We start from the raw sequence: 26,587 nt of genomic DNA, 5'->3' as shown, positions 1-26,587 counted from the left end.
ACATTGGCTCATGCCTGTAATCCGAGCACTTTGGGAGGCTAAGATGGGAGGAACACTTGAGGCCAGGAGTTCAAGACCAGCCTGGACAAAAAGAAAAGTGAGACTCCCATCTCTAAATAATTTTTTTTTTTTTTTTTAATCCAGAGGCTGAGATGGGAGAATCACTTGAAGCCAGGAGTTCTAGGATGCAATGAACCATGATCATGCTAGTGTACTCACCAGCCTGGGTGAGATCCTGTCTCTAAACAAACTAATAAACAAAATAATTAAATTTCAGGCCTAAGAAAAATATAAGGCAGAAATACCATTTTGAATGAGAGTTGAAATATTCTTTTTTCAATTTGGAGTGGACAATGGAGGAAATTTGATGAAGAGCATCCATCAGCTTGCCTCCCCTGCAGCTCCTCTTACAGCCCTTACATAGAAGAAGCATTCAGTTAGTATTTCTTGAGTGAATGAGAAATCATTCCCTTTTAGGATGGTTTTTGTTTGGGTTAAATGGCATCAATACTAAGAATCATAGAAACACATACACCCAAATATAACTGTTATAGAGTGCTCCAATTTTTATTATCACCTATTTTGGAATATTCAAGCCAGGATTCACTTCCATTTTTTCCACAAGTGACATACAAAATTAGTTCCCCTTACTTTTTTATTTTTTATTTTTATTATTATTTTTTTTGAGACAGGGTCTTGCTCTGTCTCCCAGGCTGGAGTGAGTGTCACAATCACAGCTCACTGTAGCCTCAACCTCCCAGGTTAGTGATCCTCCCACCTCACCCTCTCAAGTAGCTGGGACTATAAGCGCATGCCACCAGGCTCGGTTGTTGTTGTAGATACAGGTCTCACTATGTTGTCCAGGTTGGTCTTGAACTCCTGGTCTCAACTAATCCTCCAGCCTGGGCCTCCCAAAGTGCTGGGATTACAGGCAAGAGCCACCGTGCCTGGCTCCCCTGAGTTTTTTTTTTTTTTTTTCTTTTTTTAACCACTTTTGAGTCTTTAAGACTGCCTCATTATTCATCACATTTCACGCACATATACTTGTTCTCCCAAATGAATTGTAAGCTCTGCAGAAGTAGTGGGGTTTCTTTCGATCTGTTTTGTATTCTTCCCAGCACTTGGTACATGCTCTGCACACAGTATATGTTAAACAAATGTTTGCTGACTTTACTGAATATGTTGACTGTATTAGTTTGCTAGAGTTGCTGTAACAAAGTCTCAGACTGGGTGGTTTAAGCAACAGAAATGTATCATCTTACAGTTCTGGAGACTGGGAAGTCTGAAATTGAGGTGTTGGCAGGGTTGGCTCCTTGGGAGGGGTGTGAGGGAGAGTTTGATCCAGGTCTCTCTCCTTGGCTTGCTGATGGTCATCTTCTCCTTGAGTCTCTTCACTTCACCTTCTCTGATGCACGTCTATTTCTCTGTCCACATTTTGCCTTTTTAGGAGGATGCGAGTCAAATTGCATTAGGGCCCACCCTAGTGCTTTCATCTTAACTAATAACATCTGCAACGATCCTATTTCCATATAAGATCATATTCTAAAGTAGTTGGGGTTAGGACTTCAACGTGTGAATTTTGAGAGCACATAATTCTACCCATAATAGTGACCTTTCACCAAATCATAAACATTCAGCAGGAGATGAAGCTTTAAAAATCACGGTAGCCTACCTGATGCTTGAATCCTTTTTTTACACCAAGCCAAGAAGAGCATTTAGAATTTTAACGGTATATTTGGCAACAGGGTTTTCGGATTGATTTTATTTTTTAACGCCCTCTGTATGCTTCCCAGAATGGTTCCCGCTACCTACGCCTCGAAGCCTTCACGTTGTCTGGAACAGGTGAGTACTACCTCAGGAAGAGATCGTTAAGCAGGATTGGAGAGACATTTCCCTGGATCTCAGTCCACTGAACAGCAGCCCCTGAGCACTTCCATGTGGGGGCTCTAAGCTGTAGGAAGATGCCTCTGGGAGCCCCAGACCCCTGCGAGTCTGTTAGTTTTTCTCTATGAACCATTTTACTTTCAGTGAGTTTGGTCATTAAAATTGTTTTGTGTCCCTCAGCCATGCCCCAGGCCCTGAGAACAGGGAATGTTGGTCTGCAAGAAAACCTAGTGGGTTTATTATTCTCTGACACAGAGAAACCAAATAACATCATTGAGTGGCTATTGGAGGGGGGGCAACTTGATTCATGGGGGTCATGCTTTCCCAGGCCCTCTCTACGCAGTCTCGGCTCAGACCAGGGCAGACTTTTATTACCAGCTTTCAACAAATCCCTAGTTTCTTTTGCAAAGTAAAACAGATAATAGAGACATTCCGGGAATAGTTAGCTAACTAAGCTGTGCCAGGCAACCTCCGGGCTAAGAAGAACTCAGTGTTTTCGGACAATGACCAATTACAATAACCAGTATTATTTGATCTGAGAGTAATTAGCCGAGGCTCTGTTCTTTTTGCTTCAGTGAGGAGGCAAAAAGGGCAGTGAGGAAAACATCAGAGACAGGGGAGACGAGCTCAAATGTCAAAGAAAAACACACTCTTGCAGGTGGGGAGAAGTGGAAGAGTTTCACTGGCCAAGATCCTGACTGAACACTTGAACATTGTTTTTCCCTGAAAATATGGTAGAATTTAACTTAACCAAAAGTCGTTTGAATTCTTCATTCTTACTGTTCATATCCTTTAAAAAGCCTCCACGTCGAGTAAATTTCAGGGTACAAAAGAGTAAAATAGGTAGGGAATATAGAATTGTGGACTACCAGAGGATCTTTCACTGGGAGGGACAGGTCTCTCCAGGACACCTGCACCCTCCATTCTTATTTTCAAAAACACTGTATAACCTGAAACTCCCCTTTATTTTGGAGACAGGTACTAGGGAACTGCTGTTTATCACTTCATTCAAGACGTGCAAATGTTCTTTTGAACAGTATAGTCAGGCTCCCTCCTCTCTATCTAGAGATATGTGGATTTCAGCACTGCCCTGTGGCTTTCTTTCATGTCACTATCAGCTTCCAAAGTAAATGGCAACTCTCAACCTGAGAACCATCTTACTACTCCATGCTGCTGCTGCAGCTGCCCCTGTCCCGTGGCAGAAGATAGTTCACCAGCCTCCTGCTATCACCCCACCAGCCTTTCTTTCTAGGGCTGAGCAAGGCTTGAATTCTCTGAATACCTCTCTGGCTTTTCTGACAATACAGCACCCATGGCCTCTGCCCCTTCCCTTGTCCCATGGCAGTATGTATTCACCTTTTCTCAGACTTCTGGCTTCTCTGCTCAGATCTTTAATGCAGGAAGTAATGTCCAGGCTGGACGCGGTGGCTCACACCTGTTAATCCTAGCATTTTGGAAGGACAAGGTGGGCAGATCACCTGAGGTCAGGAGTTCAAGACCAGCCTAGCCAACATGGCAAAACCCCGTCTCTACTAAAAATACAAAAACTTAGCCGAGCATGGTGGCATGTGCCTATAGTCCCAGCTACTCAGGAGGTTGAGGCATGAGAATCGCTTGAACCCGGGAGGCAGAGGTTGCAGTGAGCCGAGATCGTGCCACTGCACTCCAGCCTGGGAGACAGAGTAAGACTCCGTCACAAAAAAAAAAAAAAAAAAAAAAAAAAAAAAAAGGGAAGTAATGTTTAGAGGTGTTTAGAGGTATGTTGTCTAATACAGTAGCCACTAGCCACATGTGACTGTTTAACTTTTAATTTACTTAAATTTAAAATTCAGTTATGTTGCACTAGCTGCATTCCAAGGACTCAGTAGCCACATTGGAGTAGTGACTATGATATTGGACAGAGCAAAAATAGAATATCTGCATCATCATGGAAAATTCCATTGGCAGCGTTAGCCTAGATTATCACATGGGAAAATTCTTGGCTCTGGGAAGGGCTCTGTGAAAGGGTTAATATTAGATGGGATATAGACTATGTACCTAGCAGGGTGCTACATATATTATTACATTTAATCCTTATGGATGTCATTCCCAGGTCAAAGAGGAGGAAACTGAGGCTGAGAGAAGTTAAGTAACTTGCCCAAGTTAGTCCAACTAAGTAAGTGGTAGAGCCAGGGTTCATCTGGTACCCGGGTCTCTGTGGATTTGGCCATTGAATCAGGTTGCAGATGTGGCGAGTAACAAGCAGCCGAAGTGCCACTGGCTTTTCTACACAATCCCTACAGAGGTGTGGTGGAACCATTCACAGGCCGGCAGATGGATCCCCAGGGCTTGCTTGAGGTTTGATGGTGATCTCATTAATGTGGGCCTAGTAGGTACGCACTCACTTTTTAGATTGATTGGTAAATTGTAGGACAGCTTCTGCAATGTTTCTTCCTAGTATTGGATATATTTCTTACTGTGGGCATCTACTACATCCCAAACTGAGAACATTTAAAAAGTGCCTACTCTCTCCCTGCCCTGTTCCTCTTCCTGTAGGTCTAGGAAAACCAAAGAACCCACTTGAGCTCATACTGACCAGCCTGTCCTGCACCTCGGAGGTCAGTGGCAGTGCTGTGAGTGGGAGACTTTTATACTCAGAGCCAGGCTGTGCTAGGAAATCAAAACTGCTGTCCCAGACCCCTGAGAACAACCAGATTTTAGAATTATGGAGTGATGGGTTAGTAGATGGTGTTTTACACAGTCACAAAACTCAATTTTAATTTTTTTTATTGTTTGTGTTTCTATTCTGGACTTGTAAGATTACATGTAGCTGTCCTGGCCCCCAGCACATCTTTTAGGATTGATATACAATTTTAATTATTTTTATGACTTTTATAAGCAATGGGGCCTGTGGCAATTCAGGTGGGTTGGAATGAATTTATTATCCTTGCCCACAGGGATGAGCACTCTCTTAGGCTGCTGGCAGAAATGGAAACTGGTACAGCTCTTCTAGCTGATAGTATGAATCTATAGCTCTTCTAGCTGATAGTATGAATCAAATACTTTAACGTGTTGTATATATCCTTCAACCAAGGAACATCAATTCTAAGAATTTATCCTAAGGAAATATTACACAAACCCACAAAGATTTCTCTTTGAGAATATTTGTTACAGCATGATTTTAATAGTACTACCTCCATCCCAACAATAAAGGAAACAACTCAGATAGGAGTCTAGCTCTGTAAATTATGGTATGCCTACATAATCGAATGATAACAGCCAGTAAAATTATGTCCTAGAAAGTGATTCAAAGTTATGGCAAGATGATCAAGGTAGTTAAATGGAAAAAGTAGGTTATAAGAGCATGTATAGTATGATCCCATTTTTTTGTGAAACAAAAACTATACCTGTCTAAAAGCAAAGGACTGAAGAAGACAAAGACCTCAAGCAATGGTGATTATCTTTGAGTAAAGAGGATTATCTCAGAGTGAAGGGCTAGTCATAATTTTCCTTCTCAATAAGTACTCTGCAATAAGTATGAATTATTTTGGCATTGGAACATTCTCACTTCTTGAAATGTTACTAGAAGGAGTGATTTATCATAGGATTCTTTATCTTTAATAACAGATTCTCATTAATTGGATGGGTGGGTTTTCCTACCTCTGCAAGATACTCCTGGCATGTTTGGTAGTTAACATCACAAACCTAAGAGTAGGAATTCACATTTAGCTTATACGGAAAGGTGCTGGTAGGCAAATTTACATTTGTGATGTTCATTTTTTGTATGCCAATGTTTATTTTTAAAGTAGGGGTTGTAACCAGTGGATAATTGTTCCAGTGGAAGTTAGAGGTGGTAGCCATGTGTACAACTATGAGAGTAATGGCAATTGGTAGCAAGCAAGGCCATAGGTGACAGGAAAAAGCATAATGATACAAACACGGAAGATGTCAGTAAATCATTTGCGCCCAAAAAGCAACATTTGTTCCCCCAGGACTCTTTTCTCAGCCTTGCAAAAAGAGCTCAATGTGCAATAGCAAGGCGGCAATCACTGAGGCGCTTGCCAATGGTCCTGCTACTAGTGCTGCCAGTGAAGGTTTGCGTTCATGTGGGGTGGAGTCGGCTTGTACAGGGGAGACCGACACACACTTGGCTCCTAGGAGGAAGAGCCTTCACCTGCCCACTTTGCCCTGGTGACCACCTCTGCCGGCGAAGGAGAAGGAGAAGCAATGTGCAGCAGTCATAGTTCAGAGGCTGTGAGACTGGAACAAGTCCAGAAACTACCAGAAGCCCTGAAACAACCCTGTAGGGAGGGTGAGGGTAGGTTCTCTTGGTTGAAATGGAAAATCCTAAAAAAGAGGTCCTTGTGTCACTGATTAGTACCTACTCTTCTTTTATTCATTCACCTGGTTTAAAAAAAAACAAAAACAAAAACCTGTTCTTATTTTGTTTTTTTGAGGCAGTGTCTAGTTCTGTCACCCAGGCTAGAGTGCAGAGGCACAATCATGGCTCACTGCAGCCTCGACCTCCTGGGCTCAGGTGATTCTCCCGCCTCAGCCCCCGGAGTAGCTGGGACTACAGGTGCATGCTACCACACCTGGCTAATTTTTGTACTTTTTGGTAGAGATGGGTTTTCACCATGTTGCCCAGGCTGGTCTCAAATTCCTGGGCTCAAGCGATCCTCCCACCTCAGCCTCCCAAAGTGTTGGGATAACAGACATGAGGCACAGCACTTGGCCAAATACCCTGTTCTTATAAGAAAAGGGGTGCCCCTAATACCCCTGTAAGCTCCATTAGCCTTTCTTGGCTTCCCCAGACACTACATAAACACAGTCTAAGTAAAAACAATATGTCTGCCATGCTAACACAAGTTTAAAACCAGTCTCCCAGCCTTCCCTGTCCAATCAGACTGTAGCCCCTCAGCCCCCACTACAGGGCAGTTCAGGAGCCACCTGTTATGGGTTAATGTTGGGGGAGTATGCGAGAGAACAAATTGCTGATTGGGGTGGGACTGTGGAGGTGGAAGCTGATAGATGCATTGCTTCTCACCACCTACCTGCTCTCCCCATGTCCAGAAGTTAGTATTTAACCAGAAAGCGTGAAGCCTGCAGAAACTGGATTCAGGGCCCAATTTTGGCACAAACTTCACCACACCACCCAGTAATGTGGGTGGACCAGCTAAAATTTGTTCATGAGATTACCCCTGAGTCTCCTTCCAGATGGATCCTAGGCTCTAGTGATTTGTACTAACATTCTTCTTCCAAACCTCCATTTCATGGGCCCTAAAAAAGCTCTGCCTGCTTTCTGTGCCAATAGCGCTCACGCAAGCATGGTTAATGTCCCTAAAACCCGCTGGACTTTCTGTAAGAAGTGTGGCAAGCACCAATCCTTTCTGTAAGAAGTGTGGCAAGCACAAAGTGACACAGTACAAGAAGGGCAAGGATTCTCTGTATGCCCAGGGAAAGTGGCAGTATGACAGGAAGCAGAGTGGCTATGGTGGGCAAAGTAAGCCGATTTTCCGGAAAAAGACTAAAACTACAAAGAAGATTGTGCTAAGGCTTGAGTGTGTTGAACCCAACTGCAGATCTAAGAGAATGCTGGCTATTAAAAGATGCAAGCATTTTGAACTGGGCGGGGATAAGAAGAGAGAGGGCCAAGTGATCCAGTTCTAAGTGTCATCTTTTATTGTGAAGACAATAAAATCTTGAGTTTATGTTCAAAAGAAAAAAAAAAAAAAAAACCTCTGCTGGACAGGATGCCCTGGATGACTGGATGAGGAATATATCTGTCAGACCTTCTTCAGGCCACAGCAAATGAGTAGACTTCTACCCGATTCCTTTTTCTCCTAACTGGCCTGGAAATTTGCAAGGATTTGGAAATTTGCAAATTTCTTCTCTATCTTGTCTATGAAGTAATTACTCCTGAGTTTGAAGGTGGTTATCTGTTTGCAGAAACAGTTTCATGTCTTGGGAATCAAATGGCCCAAATTTGTTATGCAAATCTTATGCAAAAATTAGGTAAATTACAATTCTGGGCCAGGACTTCAGGCATCTCTGCATTGTAGCACCTAGAAGGGAAAGAATATCTGATCTTTCTTGCTTTAAGTCGGTAGGTGTATTTAAAATTAAGCAAGCCCATCTATATCTGCTTAACTGGGGATTTGCTGTGGTGTTTCGGGGCCACACAACTTAATTCTGAATGTCAGACATCAGTCCCCTGAGCAGCTGCCCTCTGGGATGTGCAGTTTTCCCTCTTGTGCCTTTCCAGTTATAAACCTCTGTGTGTGTTGTGGAGTTGGGTGTACGTAAATGATTGGCATTAGATTAGCAAAGACTTTCACGCATTGTAAGTAAATAGGAAACATGAAGACCCACAAGCCACCCTCCCCAGCTTCATGTCAGGCCTCTCTCCCCATTTTTGTCCTGGGCCAGCCAAGTGGCCTGATTCCCTTCTTTAAACTCTGGCTTCTCCCTCCCACTCTAGGGTCTGTGTGGGTACCACAGATCCCTGTCAGCAAGGCCTGCCTCTTGCCTGCCCTCCTTTCTTCAACTCTCAGCTCAAATGCCACTTCCTCAAGAAATCCTTTCCTGACCACCTCTTCCCATTCTAGGTCAGGTATTGAGGCTATCTTAACCCTTAAAAAAAGATCAACTTGAGGATTTGTCCTTACTGTGATTCAGGTACTTAATTATCTCTCTGCCTCTGCTCCATCTCAGGAGAACCAAAATGTTATACCTGAGCTGCTATAACTAACCTTAACTGGGTAATTGCCAATTAATAGAAATGTATGTCTCACAGCTCTGAAGCCTGGGAAAACCAAGACCAAGGTGCCAGCAGCTTAGGTGTTGGGCAAGAGCTCTCTGCTTCACAGATGGCACCTTCTCACTGTGTCTGCACAGGGCAGAAAGGGCAAAAGGGCTCTCTCAAGCCTCCTTTATAACCCAATTACCTCCCAAAGTTCCCACTTTCTAATACTATCACTTTGGTAATTAGGTTTCAACATAAATTTGAATTTTGGAGAGATACAAACAGTCAGACCATAGGATTCTTTTTCTTCACAGTTGTACTTAGACATCTGTGTGATAATTTGATGAACATCTGACTCCTCTATCTGAGCTGCCAGAAGACAGTCTTGTCCTGTGTCTCCCAAGCCAACCACTTACTAGCACAGAGTAGTTGCTCAATAAATGAATTTGCTCATCTCCAGATATATATTTCAACATAAGGTCAACTTGAGGATTTATCCTTACTGTGATTTAAGTACTTAATTATTTCTCTTCCTCTGCTCCATCTCAGGGGAACCAAGAGAGTTTTCTAGCTAATAAGCCTGGCTGAGCTTCAGAAATGCTGCAAACAAGTGTATTTTCTACCCAAACTTCACCCTCCAGAATCACCTCTTTAGAATTCTGTGCTTTTCCCCCTCCAGATTTCTGTGCTTGCCACCCTTGGAGTCCAGAGCCTCAAACATGTTTTTTGTTTGTTTGTTTGTTTGTTTGAGACAGAGTCTTGTTCTGTCACCCAGGCTGGAGTGCTGTGGTGCAATATTAGCTCCCTGCAGCCTCTACCTCCCAGGCTCAAGCGATTCTCATGCCTCAGCCTCCTGAGTAGCTGGGATTACAGGTGCATGCCACCACACCCAGCTAATTTTTATATTTTCAGTAAAGACAGGGTTTCACCATGTTGGCCAGTCTGGTCTCGAACTGCTGGCCTCAAGTGATCTGCCTGCCTCGGCCTCTCAGAGTGCAATCATATTTTGAATCAGGCCTTTCTACTTGGTTGTGCTGCAGTGTTCCTCCAAAAAGAATCCTTGATTATATATTTCTGTTTATAATATTATATATTATATATATTATATATTATATATTATTATATATTTCTGTTTATAATATATTTCTGTGTCTTTTATGTGTGCATGGTGCCCAGACACACGGTGAAGGGCAAGGGAGCCGAGTGATAGAATGAGGAGATTTTTCCCCTTCAACTTAGTAACAGGACAGTCAGTCAGAGTTTAGTATGGGGGTTACTTTTCCACTTGCCATCAATTTTAGCAATTCCAGGAAAATTCTACTTAAAATCTAAGTCTAGCAATCTCCTTTTCTTTACTTTTTGTTTTTCTCCCGTTGTTTTTCAGAAGGGAGGCTGCTGGAGAAACTCTATTTTTCTCCCCCACTTTTCCAGGCTGGGCAGGGTTCCTGAAGCTGAAGACCTGGCCTCCCAGATGCTGAAAGGCTTTCCCAGAGACCGCGTCTCCGCCCAGGAAGCACTCGGTCACGATTATTTCAGCGCCCTGCCATCTCAGCTGTACCAGCTTCCCGATGGTGAGCGAGGACATGTGTGCCTGTGTGCGTGCGTGAGTGTGTGTGCGTGGCTGCGTGTGTGTAAGTCTTGGTGTCTTAAGTAGTTTGCCTCAGCACCGAAGAACCATAGCATTTACCCCCAGGAGTGAAGTTAGAGATCCATTTGCCTGGGAGAAGCAAGATAGGACCCAATCTTGTCTGAGTTTTGCATGAGCTTCTCTCAAACTCTGAAGCACTGGTGGGGAGAGGTTACAAGGACCTCTTCGTAATGGTGCAGACATTTCACAGGTACACATTTACACTCAGAAATTGGATGAGATGGACGTTGTCTCTGAGTTGTTTGGCTTAGCTACCATCTGCCAGGAAGCCACACCAGTGTTTCTAACAAGACTCTTCTCCCTTTCTGCAGAGAGTAAGATGATAGGTGAAGCGGATATGTCCTGAGAGGGAGCTGGGCCTTTCTTGATTGGTAACAGCAAGCTGCAGAAGGCAGTGCCGGGGTGGGGTGCTGGGGGAAGGAAGGCCTCCTCCCAGGCTGCCCACCTCCTGTAAACAGAAGTTACCCTGGAATCAGCCTTTGCTGCCTGGGCCTGAAGTCATCTTCCAAATCTGAAATCTGCTGAGGGATCATGTGGTTGGAACTCCCGTCATGTTTCTCGGACTGTGGCCAGGAAGAGCTACAGGAGGATGTGGGCAGTGGTCATGGGGGACTATCCTTAGGTGAGATTTCTTTGAAAAAATCCACCATTCAGCTAAAAATAGTTTTAGGAACAAGGGACAAGTAGACAGGAAAAGCAAAGCTACCAGGAAAGTAAAACAGAAGAAGAGAGAGAAGCAGCCAGGGTTGGTTTTAGAAGTCCTAAGCCAGAGAAAAGAAAGCTTAGGAGGGAGGGCCTAAGGGCTGGGACTAGGATGAGGACACTGGAAGGGATGTGGGGGAGTGGTGATGGGGTGCCGTGAGATAAGGATGTGGACAGGGTGAGGAGCTACTGCCCAAGAGGTGTGGAAACAGCCTGGTCCGCCTTGCCAGAGTTTGCAGACGCAGCTCCTCTGTGTCTAGGACATCATCCTGGAGCAGTCCAAAGCGCTTAGTTTGGGACTTGTTGAGGCATTCTATTTTATGACTAAAGTGAGTCATTTAGGATCTCCAAAAATAACCATAATCATACAACTGAGGTTAATGTCTTACTTAACCCTGTAGAAAGAGTCAGTCATTAGTATTTATTAAATTGCCATTAAGTGTCAAGAACATATTAAGTGCTATAAAAAGTGGAGGAAAACAAGAGACTTGTCCTTGGCCTCCAGGATCTTACGAAGTGGGAGGAAAAGAGGGCGAGGAAGAGGAAATGGGGCACCCTCGCACACATATCAGCACAAATCATATCTAAACAGCTAAAAATCTGTGCATAATCAACTGCAGATGTGCAGAGACTATGTGTGTGTTGAAGGCAATTCTTTGGAGGAACAAGAATAATTCAAATGAGATGGATTAGACTGGAGGTGAATCTGAAGTGGAATTTGGAAGGAGAGAGGCAGGGGTTAGCATATGGGTGGAACAAAAGACATTGCAGGCAGATCCACAATTCTCACTCCCTTCCTGGTACCTCTGCCCCCACTTTGGCCCCATTCCTCCCTGGCCACTCCCATCCCAATCCCCTCTTCCCAGTCCAAGCTTCTAGATTGTTCCTTTTCAGCTTTCTCCTCTCAGGCTTGGGACTTATAACTCTACTACTTCATGCAAGTGTACACGCTTGGATGTACATGCACACACACACACACACACACACACTCTCCCTTCTCTCCACTTAAAGAAACTTGCCCCGTTGGCCCTCCTTTAGGATCTGTTATTCCACATGCTGAGAATTGCTGGGGATCTTCAAAGTTTTCTAGGCTCCAGCTTTTGCCTGACGCAGGTTGATTAGGAAGAAACACTCACTGTCTAAACTGATGTGTTGTTAGAAACGTGGGTTTTGATTTTTCCTGGCTGACCCAAAAGCAAAGCCACCAACAGAGGGGCCCTGGTGCATGGATGTCTAGGGTTGTGTGTGTATGTGTGTATATGTGTGTGCGTGCGGGTGTGTGTGTATGTATGAGAGACAGAGAGAGAGAACAATCTGTATTCCTTCCCTGTTCACCCAGTCACAGAGCCCAAATCTACTTTGACATTTTTAGAAAAATGAAAAGATGGAATCTTGCAGGAGGCTGCCTGCACTAGTGGGGGAGACCAGGAGTGCTCACAGCAGGAGGGAAGTTGACTTTTCTTTATACATATAGGGGTTTTTCCATGCAGAGTTTAAATTATGCCTGATAAAAGGAGTTTCGTGGATGTTTCAGTTCTTTCAAATTCTCCTGGCTTCCTCCCAATTAAATGAGGTTTGTCAAAGCCACAGGGCTCTGCTGCTGCTGCCTCGGCGGACAAGCATTTCCTGCAGCGACATCTCGAATCCCCGAGGGAGAAGATGAAAGGGCCGGTGCCAAGAGACAGGGGAAGGCGGGGGCAAGATTGGGTGTGTGTGCCTCTGTGTGTGTGTGCTTGTGCACTCATGTGCACGAGCATATGTGTGTGCTTGTGTATGTGTGTGGCAGGGTGGTGGGCATGTAGAAATATGTATAGAGACATATGGACAAGTAGATAGAAAAAGCAAAGCTACCAGGAAAGAAAAATAGAGGAAGAGACAGAAGCAGCCAGGGCTGGTTTGTGCACCTTCGTGACAGTGGCCCTCACCACCAGCACATAATCTACTAAGAGATGCGGTCCTTGGCCTGGCAGTGCCAGCCTGCTTTTTCATTGCCCCTGGCAATGAGCCTTTATTAACAGCCTCCTTTGCAGACAGAGCGTACCAGTGGGTAATCACAGTTCCCAACCTGCAGGAACATAGAAACTCCATCCCTGAGGAGGGCTGCCCCAGGCATGAGAATTGTGCAAAAATCGGCATGCTCTTGTGAGTGATTTGTAAGAAGAGTTTCTCTGCCATAATTATGCAAGAAATTTTGCTCTCTGGTGGCATTTTAGTATACAATTATTTAAGGGCTTATATTTATATCATTTTATTATTCTGGTTTTCTTCTGGTTGCAGGATAACAGAGTTGTCACTTTAAAATACATTCTGTTTCCCCTTTGATCTGGAAGATGCCAGCTCTTATTGTCTGCCCTCTAAAGAAGACGATTAAAGCATAAAGCCTGGGACTGGGAAATACGTGGAGAGTGGAAGGACAGCCTAAATCCCAGTGCAGGAGCGGCATAGAAATTCCGCACCAAATGAAAGAATTGTTCCAGTCCATCTCTATTTTCATGACGCTGAGAAGTCCCAAACAACCCTTTCCCTAGGTTGTGGCAGTATGCTTAGAGTCAAAGGGCATTTATCAGGGGGTTATTTGCCAGGAAAACCAGGAATTCCAGGATTAGTTTCCTTTTGGACAGCACCTGAAGTGGAGAAGTGTGAATATTAGAATGGCAAGCGTGTGGGAACTTCTGCCAAGTTCTGACATTTTCCCTCATTGACTCGTGAACACCTGAAGAAACACTTGTTGAAGGAGAAATTATTGGTAGTCCCTTTCAAAACACAGCCAACGGCAAGCTAATTGCTTTTGCAGATGGCCAGGGAGTCTCTCTTCCCACTCAGACATCGGCTTATGGCCACACTTGTGGTCCTCGTGGCTGAGCCAGCAGGGCAGGACGTCAGCTGGAGCAGCTAGGACCTAAAATTAGGCCCTTGGCAACTCTCTAATCTTAGCTGCAGGTTCAGCTTCTTCATTTAATTCCCTTTGCCCTCAGCATGAACTTGGGCTCTGGGAAAGGAACACTGTTTAATGATTTGGGGGTGGGGGTAGTAGAAAATCATTAAGCTGCCCCTTCTCAGAACTGGCTCCGCTCTGTTCTTGCAGGAAACCTTCCAAATGTTACCCTTGGAAAGTTAAGACTGATTTTGGAAGCTAGCCATTTTGAACTACAGACACTGATCCAGAAAAGTATTTTTTATCTGAGGCAGTAAATGACACGTGATTTAAGAGTCTGGTCCTTAAGCCATGGTCCTTGATCGTCAGGACATCAAAGGCTGTCTCTCTTTCTCTCTCTCTCTCTCTGGGTTGGTCCCATTTTGCTTGTTAGCCAATCTCATACTTGAGTCTCCCATTCCTTCCTGAACTAAATCCCCTTCTCCTTTAAAACGGGTTTTAGCATCTTAGGGGGAAAAAATCTTAAAAGCTTGCAATTGTTTCACAAGTAATTTTGCAAAAATGCTGTACCACAGGCCCCATTGTTAGCGTATACTTATGTACACATACGGATGGAAGAAAGCATGGCATCTACCTCTACCTTTGATCACACCACCCCGATATCTATACTCTGAAAGTTCTTCAGCGTGCCCCATTGCCCTGTTAAAATCTGAGTTGCATTTTGTTTTGGTTCAATGAAAGAACTTCAGGCCTCTTCTTTGAGTGTTGTCTCCTTAATATATTCGAAGGTCCCTATGATATCACTTCCCAAAGGCCACTTTAGGCTGAATTCCTTGAACTTTTGTTTCTGAATGCAAATTCTGTTTCTCCCACTTTTTAGTCATTTTGTTTTATTGTTCTCTTCTGAATCTGTTCCAATTCTTTTGCTTATGTCTGAGAATATGGAGGCAGCTTAGACTCAAATTTCTTGCATGGTGGGAGAATCATGTTCCATTCATTCATTGGAGGTTTACTGAGTGTCTATGAGGTGCGATATTAAAGGATACAAAAATGAATTCGTCATGGACCCTGTCCTCAAAGAGCTTACAGTCCTTTAGGAAATAAGACAAGTATATAAACAGCTGCAGATCAAGTAAACAAATAAAGTGCTCTAAGTGTTCGAAGGAGGTGAGATTAACTCTAGCTGTGGGGATCCAGGATGATTTTGTGAGTGGGCCTTGAAAGATGATGGGTCTGGATGATTGGGGAGGAAGGGCATACGGGGAAAGGAATGTCATGTTCCTCTCAATACCATCTAAGATCATTCCGAAGTTGTCTTATTTTTAATAATAGTGGCTCAGTCTTAACTCATATACCATTGTAGTTTTTCTTACCATTGTATGCCTTTTTGCAACAATTTAAACATTCTTTAACATGTACTAATCAAGCTTAGTTTCACTCTAAATGCTTCCACATAATTTCAAACCTATTCTGTTTATTGGTTTTATTGTCTATTCTATTCAAAGTTGAACCAGAATATTTTGTCATTCTATGAGGCCAGGTTTCAGGGACTGGGGATTTTGGAAAAGAGGGAAGGAAGAGTCTCAGTCATTCTCTTGACTCTATGCTACTTCTAGGAATTTGTAACATAACTCAGACCCATCTGTCCACCTTTTGAATCCTCTATCAATCAGCCCTTAAGAAGCACATTTGGAGATGTCCTCCATAACACACTTCCTCACCTTCTATGCACAAAGTTGTTCCCAATCCATTTCAATACATTAAAGGAGATACTGGGTTGAGACACGGTTTATGGGGTTGCATAGCATTGTGTTGCTGGGAGAAGTCTGGGCAAACCGACTCCCTCAGCCCTACCAAGCCCTTAAGTTGGTTAAATGTGTTACGTTCATGGCTGAGTCTCCAAGTAAAGATAAATAATTCAGAAAAGAGTTATTTATAAAGACTACTTATTCCATACCTTCATTATATAGATGAATCACTGATGCCCAGGGAAGAACAATCGTACCTGCCTTTTATTGGACATCTATATGCTTTATATAAATTATCAAGCTGTGTACTAATTGGTGAGGCTGGAATTGTTATCCTCATATTACAGATTAGACAGCTGGAAGTGAGGTAGGGTAATTGCTTGAAGTCACACAGTTAGAAAGTTGTAGAGCCAAGATTTTACTTCAAATCCGACTCCTAAAAGCTACTCCTTTCTTACCATTTGTTGTTCTTGCTGAAGATCCCATAGGAACTTAGCTGCAAAACCAAGATTAGAATCAAGATCTTGATGCCCAGTTCTGTGCTCCTCCCACTCTCTCATGTACTGTGTTTATTTTAAAGCTTTTCTGGGAAAGATTCCACACATCCCCAGGTAGCGTGTTTAATATCTCACAATTAAGAGGGCTCAATTTATGTTGAATAGAGATTTACGCCCCAAAACCAACTTCTTCCTCAATGCCATCTCACCTTAGTTTCTTTTCTTTTCTTGTAATAATTATGCAATCAGCCTTGAGTTTTAAGTTTTTTTTTTTTTTTTTGAGATGGAGTTTTGCTCTTGTTGCCCAGGCAATGGCATGATCTTGGCTCACTGCAACCTCCATGTCCCAGGTTCAAGCGATTCTCCTGCCTCAGCCTCCCGAGTAGCTGGGATTACCTGCCTGTGCCACCTTGCCCAGCTAACTTTTGTATTTTTAGTAGAGACAGGGTTTCACCATGTTGGCCAGGCTAGTCTCAAACTCCTGACCTCAGGTGATCCGTCCACCTCGGCCTCCCAAAGTGCTGGGATTACAGGTATCAGTCACCTGATCCGGCCAAGATTTCTTAATCAGTGGTGATAATTGTTTTTGTTTCACCGGTAACTCATTCAGGTGAAACTCATTCAGTTTTATAAGACAAACATCATGGAATCCAATGGAAAATGAGGTGAAGGCATAAAATAGCAATTTATACAAGAGGAAACAAAAAGAGCACAGCAACACATGGAATAAATCGACTGCTTTACTAGGGATAAAAAGTACAAATAACCGTTAAATTAGTTATTTTTTCCTGTAATCTAATAGCTCCCAGTGTTTGTGAGATTACGGTAAAATGATTCCCTGCTGATGGTAGTGAAACTTTTGCAAAGTATTATAGCATGCATATCAGGAGCCATAAAAATGATCATACCCTTATACCCTATGCCTTTGTTCCTGGAAATTATCCAAAGAAATAATTGAATAGGGGGAAAAACCCTAAGACCTAGATTAATGAAAATGTTCATTGCAGTGTTATCTATAATGTTTTACAATTTTTTGAATAAAGAGAAGCAATGTAACTGTTAAACACCAGAGAACCAATTGGACAAATGTTGGTGTATGGACTCAACATACAGTACTATGTAGCCATTTTAAATGATCATTAATAGAAGTGTGTGATATTATAAAAGTTCTTATGCTATAACATGAGCTATAAGAAACTAGAATACAGAATTGCATATTACAATTGACCTGTGAAAATTAGTATGTACATGAACAAAACTGAAAGGTAGTGTACAAAATAAAAATGCTCTTCTAGTTTAGTGGGGTTGTAGGTCATTTCTTTTCCTTTCTCAGAGCTTTCTTTAAACTGGTGTTATATTGTCTTAGTTGTTTAAAAGAATAAGTTAAAACAAAACGGCACAGGCAGTCTGAGCTGGGGATTGAGAGTTAAAGGACCTGAGTTTTCTTCTTTTTTGTTTCCCAACATAATGTGTTTTGGCTGTCATTAACCTCAGTTTCTCCATCTGCACGATGGGTTAACACTAGTTTTCTTTACCCCAGATTGACAGAATATTTATTTTTATAATGCTTTTAACTCATTGAATGCAAAGATTCATATAAATTTGGTCCTGGGAGAATGAAGGGCAGGAGGGAAAGGAAAAAATAAATAGGCATAATTAATTTTAAAAGGAAAGATCATCTGCTTTAATCGGAAATGTATGTGTACTGTGCCCCTAGTCAGAGTTTTAAGTGCACTTCGTGTTAGTTAGCAACTTCAATTTAAAGTGCTGTGTGATCCTCTGGGCTTTGAAGATATGAAGCCTCTATACATACACATGAGCTAAAATTACCGCATAATCACGAGGATGTGTGCACTTTGAATAATTAAATGCACTAAGCATCTCCAGCTGATGGATTGATGATGTGGGAGAGTAGTGCAAAAACCACATGACACGGAAGATTACAAGACATTTTGAAATGATAGCTGAATTTTCAACCTTTTTTTTTTTTGTTTGCTTGTGCTTTCTCTTTTAGCCATTATGGTCAAGTAAAAGAGATCTGATTATCTTGTTTCCTGTGAAAGGTTATTTAGCCCCTCAATCCCATTAAGTCACTTTCTGCACTCCAGTGCACTGAGCCTTGGTCGGGTTATCAGCCCAGGAAGAGTAAATGGAGACACCAGGATCGGATTTCTAAAGGAAGGAGAGTTAAAGCAAAGTTTGAAAGGGGCGACAGCCAACAGCCATGAGCTTAGGAACTCAATTAGACTAAAAAGACAACTATCTCATTATCTCGTTCTGAAATGATCTAAATACATAAGAATCTAAAAGTTTTAAATAAACTTGTCCTGCTGACTGTCTAGATGACTGAATTTCCCTTCTCAAAAAATTTTTAAACACCCGCTTTCATATTTATTTATTCTAAGCGTGAAGCAGCTGCGATAATTATGCTGTCAGCCTTGGGAAGCTAATGAGGAGCCACCAGAGTGGAAGGTTTTGCATTTGTGAGATTGCTGAAGGAGAGCCGTGTACAGCTTTTTTCGTTTTTTCTTTCCCTTTCTTTCTTTCTTCCTCCTTTTTCTTTTTCTATGAGTTGGGAAGGAGAGTCTGGCAGTCCACGGCCAAATTGGAATCCTTTTGATTAACCGGTTGCCTTCCCAGCATGTTCTGCCAGATAGTGTCTCTCTCTCTCTCTCCCTGCTTTTGAGGAGCTGCTGCTTTTAAGGGGCAAGGAAGCCGAAGGGAAATCCCAGCTTTTCATGCCACTGTCCCCAAGGCAAGAGGATACTTCTCCCCGAGAGAAGTTCCCCAAATGGTTTGGATTTGAGTTGATTTGAGAATAATCGGTAAAGTATATGCACTGTTTATTTTAGCCGTTTAACTGTCTATACTATGACAAGATCTAAAATAAAGTAGAATACAAAATTGCATATTATAATGTCCTTGTGAAAGAGTCTTATACATATCAACAAATGGTATGATGGCTCCCCTTTCCAGCCTAGCCAATATGCGATTCCAAATACAAGAAGATTAGACCCCAGATTACCCACAGCATTTAAGGGCACGAGTTTAGGCCAGGCGAGGGAGAGCTGGCAAGTTTCTTTCTTTTTTTTTTTTTTTGAGACGCAGTCTCGCTCTGTCGCCCAGGCTGGAGTGCAGTGGCCAGATCTTAGCTCACTGCAAGCTCCGCCTCCCGGGTTTACGCCATTCTCCTGCCTCAGCCTCCCGAGTAGCTGGGACTACAGGCGCCCGCCACCTCGCCCGGCTAGTTTTTTGTATTTTTTAGTAGAGACGGGGTTTCACCATGTTAGCCAGGATGGTCTTGATCTCCTGACCTCGTGATCCGCCCTTCTCGGCCTCCCAAAGTGCCGGGATTACAGGCTTGAGCCACCGTGCCCGGCCTAGCAAGTTTATTTCTTCCCTTTGGGTGTGAGCAGCTTCCAGCAAACAGTACTATTAAGGCATTTTATGCTTTTGGTGCACTAAGGACAGAAGCCTCTCTTTTTGTTAAATTGTGAGATATTTTGAGCAACCCAGGTTTATGCAAATTGTGAACCTGGGAAAAGCAATGCCCAAGTGGAAGGGGGCCCTGAGCAAATTTTGTGGATGTGCTTTGGCGACAATGTGGCTGCTGCCTCTTGCTATTTTTCTCAGATATCTGCGCTAATACTTGTAACAATGGCTACCATTTATTAAAACCATATTGTGTATCAGAAACTAACACAAGGTGTTTTGCATATATTGTCTTATTTAAGCTTACAGCAATCTGCCAGGAAGTTTTATTTTCCCCACTTTTCAGATAAGCCCCTTGCAATGTCAGCTTTTGGAGGAGTTGGCCCATAGCTTTAGTGTAGTGAGCATTCAGGAGTAGCAAGCACTTAACAAACACAGGCACTTGGGAAAATGTGAACTGCCGGTATTCTGAGCTAACCAAATACCTGATTTGGACATCAAAGGTAGTATATATATTTTCAAATGGTTGTGTTTTTTTTGTTTGTTTTTTTGTTTTTGTTTTTGTTTTCAATTTGGAAGTTGCACCTTAGAGTCTATATAAATAGATTTCCAGCTGGGCACCGTGGCTCACGCCTATAATCTCAGCACTTTGGGAGGCTGAGGCAGGTGGATCACCTGAGGTCAGGAGTTCAAGACCAGCCTGGCCAACATGGTGAAACCCTGTCTCTATTAAAAATACAAAAATTAGCCAGATGTGGTGGTGCTTGCCTGTAATCCCAGCTACTGCAAGACTGAGGCAGGAGAATCACTTGAACCTGTGAGGTGGAGGTTGCAGTGAGCCGAGATTGCACCATTGCACTCCAGCCTGGGCAACAGAGCAAGACTCTGTCTCAAAAAAAAAAAAAAAAATTGCCTAATGTATCTAATAAGATTGGAAACTTTCTAAAACGTATCTAGCTCAGCGTGATGCTCATTGTCTATCACTCTCTAACTAACATCACCCTCTAACGTCCGGACTCCTTGACATGACATTAGCTCCCTTCGCTATCTGGTTCCGACCATTTTTCCAACTTTATCTCCCAGTCTGTCTTGTTCTAACCATGCAAGATGACTTGCAGTTCCCTCAAACACTTTTCTTCCTTCATGTCTTTTCTCATGCTGATCCCTCAACCGGGAATATCCTCCTTGGCAGTCCTTTACTATGGAGGGCATAGTCATCCTTCAGGTCTCAAAGGGCACCTTGTCTATGCTCTCCTTGTCCATAGACTGGAGGGAGGGGTTATCATAAGCCTTTGTTTGTGCCTCACTTTTGGTCCTTGTTTGTATGTGTATGTGTGTGTTCCTCCCAGTTTTATTCCTATTTTTATCATCTTCAACACATAGCATATTGCCTTGCACAAGTGTTCATTTGGTAAATATGCATTAAATTGAATTAAATAGAAGGCACTTGCCAACTATTGGATTCAGTAAAGTGAGTCATCTATGAGTCAGTATGAATTATTAGTAAATAAGTCTGGCTCATGCTTTGACATTTCTTCAGGTGACAAATATTACAACAGACAAAAATATACCACAAAAGATCCCAGGAAATAACATATTGGTGCTTCTCTCTTTTCATTCCTACAGAGGAGTCTTTGTTTACAGTTTCAGGAGTGAGGCTCAAGCCAGAAATGTGTGACCTTTTGGCCTCCTACCAGAAAGGTCACCACCCAGCCCAGTTTAGCAAACGCTGATGAAAAGAAAGGGCGAGATCACCAAGGTTCTTCCAGGTAAGTGATTGCAACAGTGAGGTTCCTTATGGACAAAATTGAAATGCAATTGGTGCCAAGTGGAGAGGACATTGCTCAGGGATTCAGAGCACCTCTGTGCTTCTAGTTCTTCCTCGCCAACTCTAGGACAGGTGGCCTTGCCTCTTCAGGCCTCCATTGCCTGGGCTGGGCAAAGAGAATAATTACATGCATTGCCTGTCTCTTCCACTCCTGGAGCAGGGATAAAGTTCCTAAGACAGAACTTCTAAGCTTCCTCATCAGTGTGAAATCTTCAGCTGACACAGGTGGGATGAAGGATTAGAACTGTTTTCCCTTAACTAGGGAGTTCTCACTGTCAACTGACAGGGCAAAATTTGTCCTGATAAGGGTAACCAACTGTCCAAGTTTTCCCCAAGACCAAGGGGTTTCCTGGCTGTAGGATGCTCAGTACTAGAATTGGCACAGTCCTGGGTAAACCAGGATGGTTGGTCACTTTTGTGGCACAAATTACCTTCCAGGGTAATCTTGAGTAGGAAGGGGTGCTGTGAATGATTTTCCCAAAGCCACTATACCCCTTAAATGAGTACTGCTAGCAGGCACAGGAAGCCAGGTGGGACAACTCCAAAAGTCACCATAGTATAGACAACCCTGCAGATGTCTCAAGAGCACTTCCCATACTGGGGCTTCCATGATGGTAGATGGAATCAAGATAGAGGAATCAAGGTAAAGCCCACATGCAGAGCCTGCCAGCCAGCCTGCCCGCCCGTTAGGTGACCCTGGCTATATCCCAAACCACAAGCATTATCCTATGATTTGGCCACCCATTTGACAACCACAGCTTGGCCATGCTTCCCAGGGGCCTAGATGGTAACCACTGGCATCTCCCTACACACCCCCGAACACTATCACTCACATGGCTGGATTCACTCTTCATTCTTTCTTTTGATCTCTATCTTTGGCTGTCACGATTTAAAGGCATATACACATTAAAGATATCTGCTTCCTGGCTCTTCCAAGATCATTGTCTTGTCTTCAAAGAGCAGGGAAGTTTTAAAATTGTAGCTGATCCTCAGGGCATTTTATGAAATACCTAAGTTTGTATTTTGACAATACACATTTAGAATTACAATTGGTGATATAATATGGTATTTCCCAAGCAAAATATTCTCTAGAGCAGAGCTTTCACTGTATAATTATTTTAAACCTGCTAGTTACAAGGACAGAATGAACTTTAGCCGCATTCTGTGAAGTGGAGGGCTTACCCTTCATAAAAGTATCAAAGACACTAATGGAAATGGACTCAGATGGTGGTGCTCCATTAACATTATTATTATTTCTATTGTTGTTATTTTATTTTATTAAGCAACTGGAAGGTAGGGAGATAAGCTTACCTTTCTGATCTACAGTGACCTTCCACAAAGAATTGTTACCTGTAGACATAAATTGGTTACAATAGAAAATCAATTAAATGCAGCGTGTCAAGCTTGTGGGCTGCACCAGCAATTGAAGAAGGGAGAAGGCAGATTTCGCCTCTGCTGGAGTAATCTCACGATGTCCCTAGGCCTTGGTACAAATATAAGGAGATAAAACCGAGATGAGCCACAAGAGGGAAAAGCTAGAGCAATTAAACTGTTTAATAAATGGCTTGAGATCAGCAAAATCTAGAGTGCTAGAGTTAAAGAGACTAAAAGCAGTAATCACATGGACACTTGGGGCCTGTAAATCTTTTCCAGTGAATTGAATTTATGTTAAAATATTCACTTTTCAGGAGAGTCAAAATGTAAATTGGGATATTAGGACTTCGTAACTGGCAGCAATGCCTCAAAATTAAGATTCTTGAAAGAGCTTCAAAATGTTGGTTTCAGGCAGGGAAGAAATGTATACTAATGTCTACAACAGAGAAATAGAGGGGAACTAAAATTTACTGGATAGATACTACACACCAGGCAATACAGTAAGGGCTTTACACCTACTCTTTCAAAGCTCAGCATGTTTTGAGCAGTCGGTGGTGAGTTACAATAATAGTTTATAGAATCTATCTGGAGATAGATTTTGATTATTTGTAAAGCTTTCTCAGTTCTTATAACCAGGGTTAAGATGCTGCTTCCCTTATGCTTTATCATTACCTTTTCTATTAAGATATATAATGCCATCAATAACTTTGCAATGTTTAACTATTTTCCTTCATCAATACTCTGTTGTTCATTATTTTGATTGTGTTTATTTTTCATTCACTTCCAGGGCTGTATTTCTGCAGTTTTGATTTTCATTTGCTTCAGCCTACTAAGAAGTTTCAAATATAACTCCATACTGAACAAGGGGTTTTATGCCCTCGCCTATGACCTGGAATAGTTTAAATATGATGTTCGAGGCAACAGTACATAATACTGGAGGAAAACGCAATGGAAGGTTATTGCTATTGTCATTTGCCTAGAATTTAAGTGATTGATTTTAAAAAATTAGACATAAACTAAGATAGTCTGAGAAGAGGACTTCTGAATAATTTCATTCATTTGCCATTTGATAAGAGATTCCTGGGCTAGAAGGTTGATTTCCCAAAAAGACAGATAAGAGACTGATAATGTGACAAGAATCTGGAGACAGAGCTAGTGCTTACAGAGACCTGCCACTCCTGTGTTCGCTTACAGTGTCTCCCAACAAAAGGATTTCTGTGGCAAAGAGAAAACTAGTCTAAAGTTTAGAAAAGTCTCCAGGGAAGACAGTTTCTTGGATAACATTGTCAACAACAGGACTTCCTGAGGACTATTTATTATTATTTCGTAGGGGGCACTTCCTCACTCACTAAAGTGGATTATCAGAGCATACTACCACCCAACCCATATTTTAGGAGTTTGGATTTGGCTGCTGATTAGAATTGAATTTCAGGCTATCTCCTCCTACTGAATCTCAATTGTCTGTGATGATGGCAACAGTGATGGGGAATCTAAGCACTGGTTTGATGGTGGAGATATTGAATAAATAGATGGGAGCAGAGTTCCAAAGACAGAATTTAAGCCCTGTTGTACCACCACCACCACCACACACACACACACACACACACACACACACACACACACCCCCCTCAAGTAAAATGAGAGATCTGTCTTAGCTAACATGTGTGCCGTTTTATACAATGACTCCTTCTAAAAGAAGCCAGGGAAACTCAAATCACTTCTGTCTATGGATCATCTCAGGAAATGTAGTAGCCTAGAAACCAGAGACCTCTGTATATTCTTTGGAAGAACAAGGAGGAACTAATTAAGAGAGAATTAAAAAATAGTAACTATCCCCCAACGTCTGAGATGGGAAAAGGAAAAAGACACATGGGTAGCCCAAATCAACCTGCCTGAGTAAGTATTTGATTTTAGTAAGGCATTTGACAAAGCCTGTCCAACTGTACCTGAAAGATGAAACAGTGTGGGTTGGGTGATGGAGCAGATATATGTACTCAAATCATGGTAGTTATTTAACCCAGAGAAAGGCCAGCTGTGGCGTGCTACAACGTTCTGTCTTGAGTCCTATTCTGGTCAAATATTTTTATTAATTACTTGAATAAATTAGAGTACTTGGACAACTTATTCATACAACTGCTTAGAGTAAGTACTATTATTATTAATTTATGACTTCCATTTCACAAAAGGCGAGACTGAGGCTCAGTGAAGTTAAATAACTCCTTCATAGTAGCATGCCAGACTTAAGATGCAAACCTCAGACCTGGCTCTCCAATGTTCCTGATACCTGTCAAATTTAGAGAATATATAACTCTTGCAGAGGCAGCTGCTATTTAGTATTGGATCACGATTCAAAAGACACCTTGCTAGAAGCCAATGAACAGCAGGCCAAAACAACGCTTATTTCCATCAAATTTCATCTGACTTAAATTCTTACACTTTGGGCTACAACTTAAAAAAGGCTGTGACTTAGTGGAAATTGGCACTTTTAAGTACAATATGAATTAATAGTATAATTTCGCTGTCCCCCAAAGATAATGCTAGTACCAATTGAAAGCTCAGGGATGCTACCGTTGACGCATCAGCAAGAGTTCTTGAGCAGCTTCACCTGTCCATCAGTACACTGAGTTCCCACAACAGTAGTGGGATTCCTCTGCCTCCCTGAAGATATGAGAGCTGTAGGAGGGATTCCCATGTTGGAGGTTAGAACAGCTGACCTCCAGTGTCCCGTCTAATTCCAAGATTCTCCAATAATGAGTTTGGAACAGCTGTGGACAGACTATACTTGGAATTATGGTTAGATACTATTGCTGCAGGAATGGATAGACAAATTTGGTTTTTTAAAAATTGATTTTATTACGTGGAAGTTGACAGAATTATCCTCTTTATAATGGAAGATACATTATGCTTATGCATATGCATATACATTATGCATATGATTATGCTTGTGCTTCCTTCTTTAATGGATTTACCTATTCAAAAGCTTAATAAAAAGTATAAGACTCTAAAACATTTAAATCTTTCATTTCTCAGTTTTATCAAATAAACATTCCTGGAATTTGTGCATATTTTTTCATCCCATGTTTTTGTTGTTTCTTCTGTATAGACAAACACCAGACTTTTAAAAACATAATTTATTTTTGTTCAGTTTGAGGCACTAGTTATTTTAGTAATGCTTACTTAGCCACTAGTGCTATTCACCTAATATTTCTGTCTTCCAGGCATCCATAATGTGGTGGCACTTCTTGGCTCTCGGATGGCTGGATATGGCCATGTGGTTAGTTCTAGCCAATGAATTGTGAGGGGAGGTGATCTGTGTCACTTCTGAGCCAAGCATTCATTTGATTGCCAGCATAAGACCCTCCAAATTTCTTTCCTTTTTTTTTTTTTGTTTTGTTTTTTGAGATGGGGTCTCACCATGTGGCCTAGGCTGGTGTGCAGCAACTATTCACAGGTTATGATCATCACACACTGCAGCCTCAAACTCCTGGGCTCAAGCAATCCTCCTACCTCAGCCTCCCAAGTAGCCAGGACTACAGGTGTGCACCACCACATCTGACTCAAATTTTCTTTTTACTTTTCCCTCGGTTCCAGTGACCAGGAGTGTTTAAGATGATCCCAGAATGAGGAGATGTAGAATAGAGTTCCTGGATGACATATGATGAAGGTGTGGTGGAAGAGAGAAGTAAAACTTTATTGTTTTAAGCCACTAATATTTTGAGGTTATTTGTTACTATAGTGTAACTAGTCTATCCTGACTGCTACCAGGACACATAAAACACACACCTGCACTATCCAACGTGGGAGCTACTAGGAACATGTGACCATTTATATTTACATTTGAATTAATTATTAAATTAAATTTAAAAATCAGTTTC

At 42.2% G+C, this 26,587-nt stretch overlaps 1 protein-coding gene and 1 pseudogene across 1 annotated transcript in view; both read left to right on the top strand.

The window, feature by feature from the left end:
• CDK15 (cyclin dependent kinase 15) overlaps positions 1-25,587 on the top strand; it is a 117,123-nt gene extending 91,536 nt beyond the window's left edge. The window contains exons 12-15 of the mRNA XM_050750893.1: positions 1,794-1,842; positions 10,040-10,179; positions 21,137-21,279; positions 23,500-25,587. Coding sequence (XP_050606850.1) covers positions 1,794-1,842; positions 10,040-10,179; positions 21,137-21,243 — 296 coding nt within the window. The 3' untranslated portion in view covers positions 21,244-21,279; positions 23,500-25,587. The remainder of the gene's footprint in view (positions 1-1,793; positions 1,843-10,039; positions 10,180-21,136; positions 21,280-23,499) is intronic.
• LOC126932204 (60S ribosomal protein L36a-like) lies at positions 7,044-7,533 on the top strand (annotated as a pseudogene).
• Positions 25,588-26,587: the final 1,000 nt, after the last annotated feature.

Source organism: Macaca thibetana, chromosome 12, assembly GCF_024542745.1.
Source record: "Macaca thibetana thibetana isolate TM-01 chromosome 12, ASM2454274v1, whole genome shotgun sequence".
Taxonomy (NCBI): domain Eukaryota; kingdom Metazoa; phylum Chordata; class Mammalia; order Primates; family Cercopithecidae; genus Macaca; species Macaca thibetana.
Note: the sequence above shows the minus strand (reverse complement) of the source record. Positions and strands in the feature narration are given on the sequence as shown.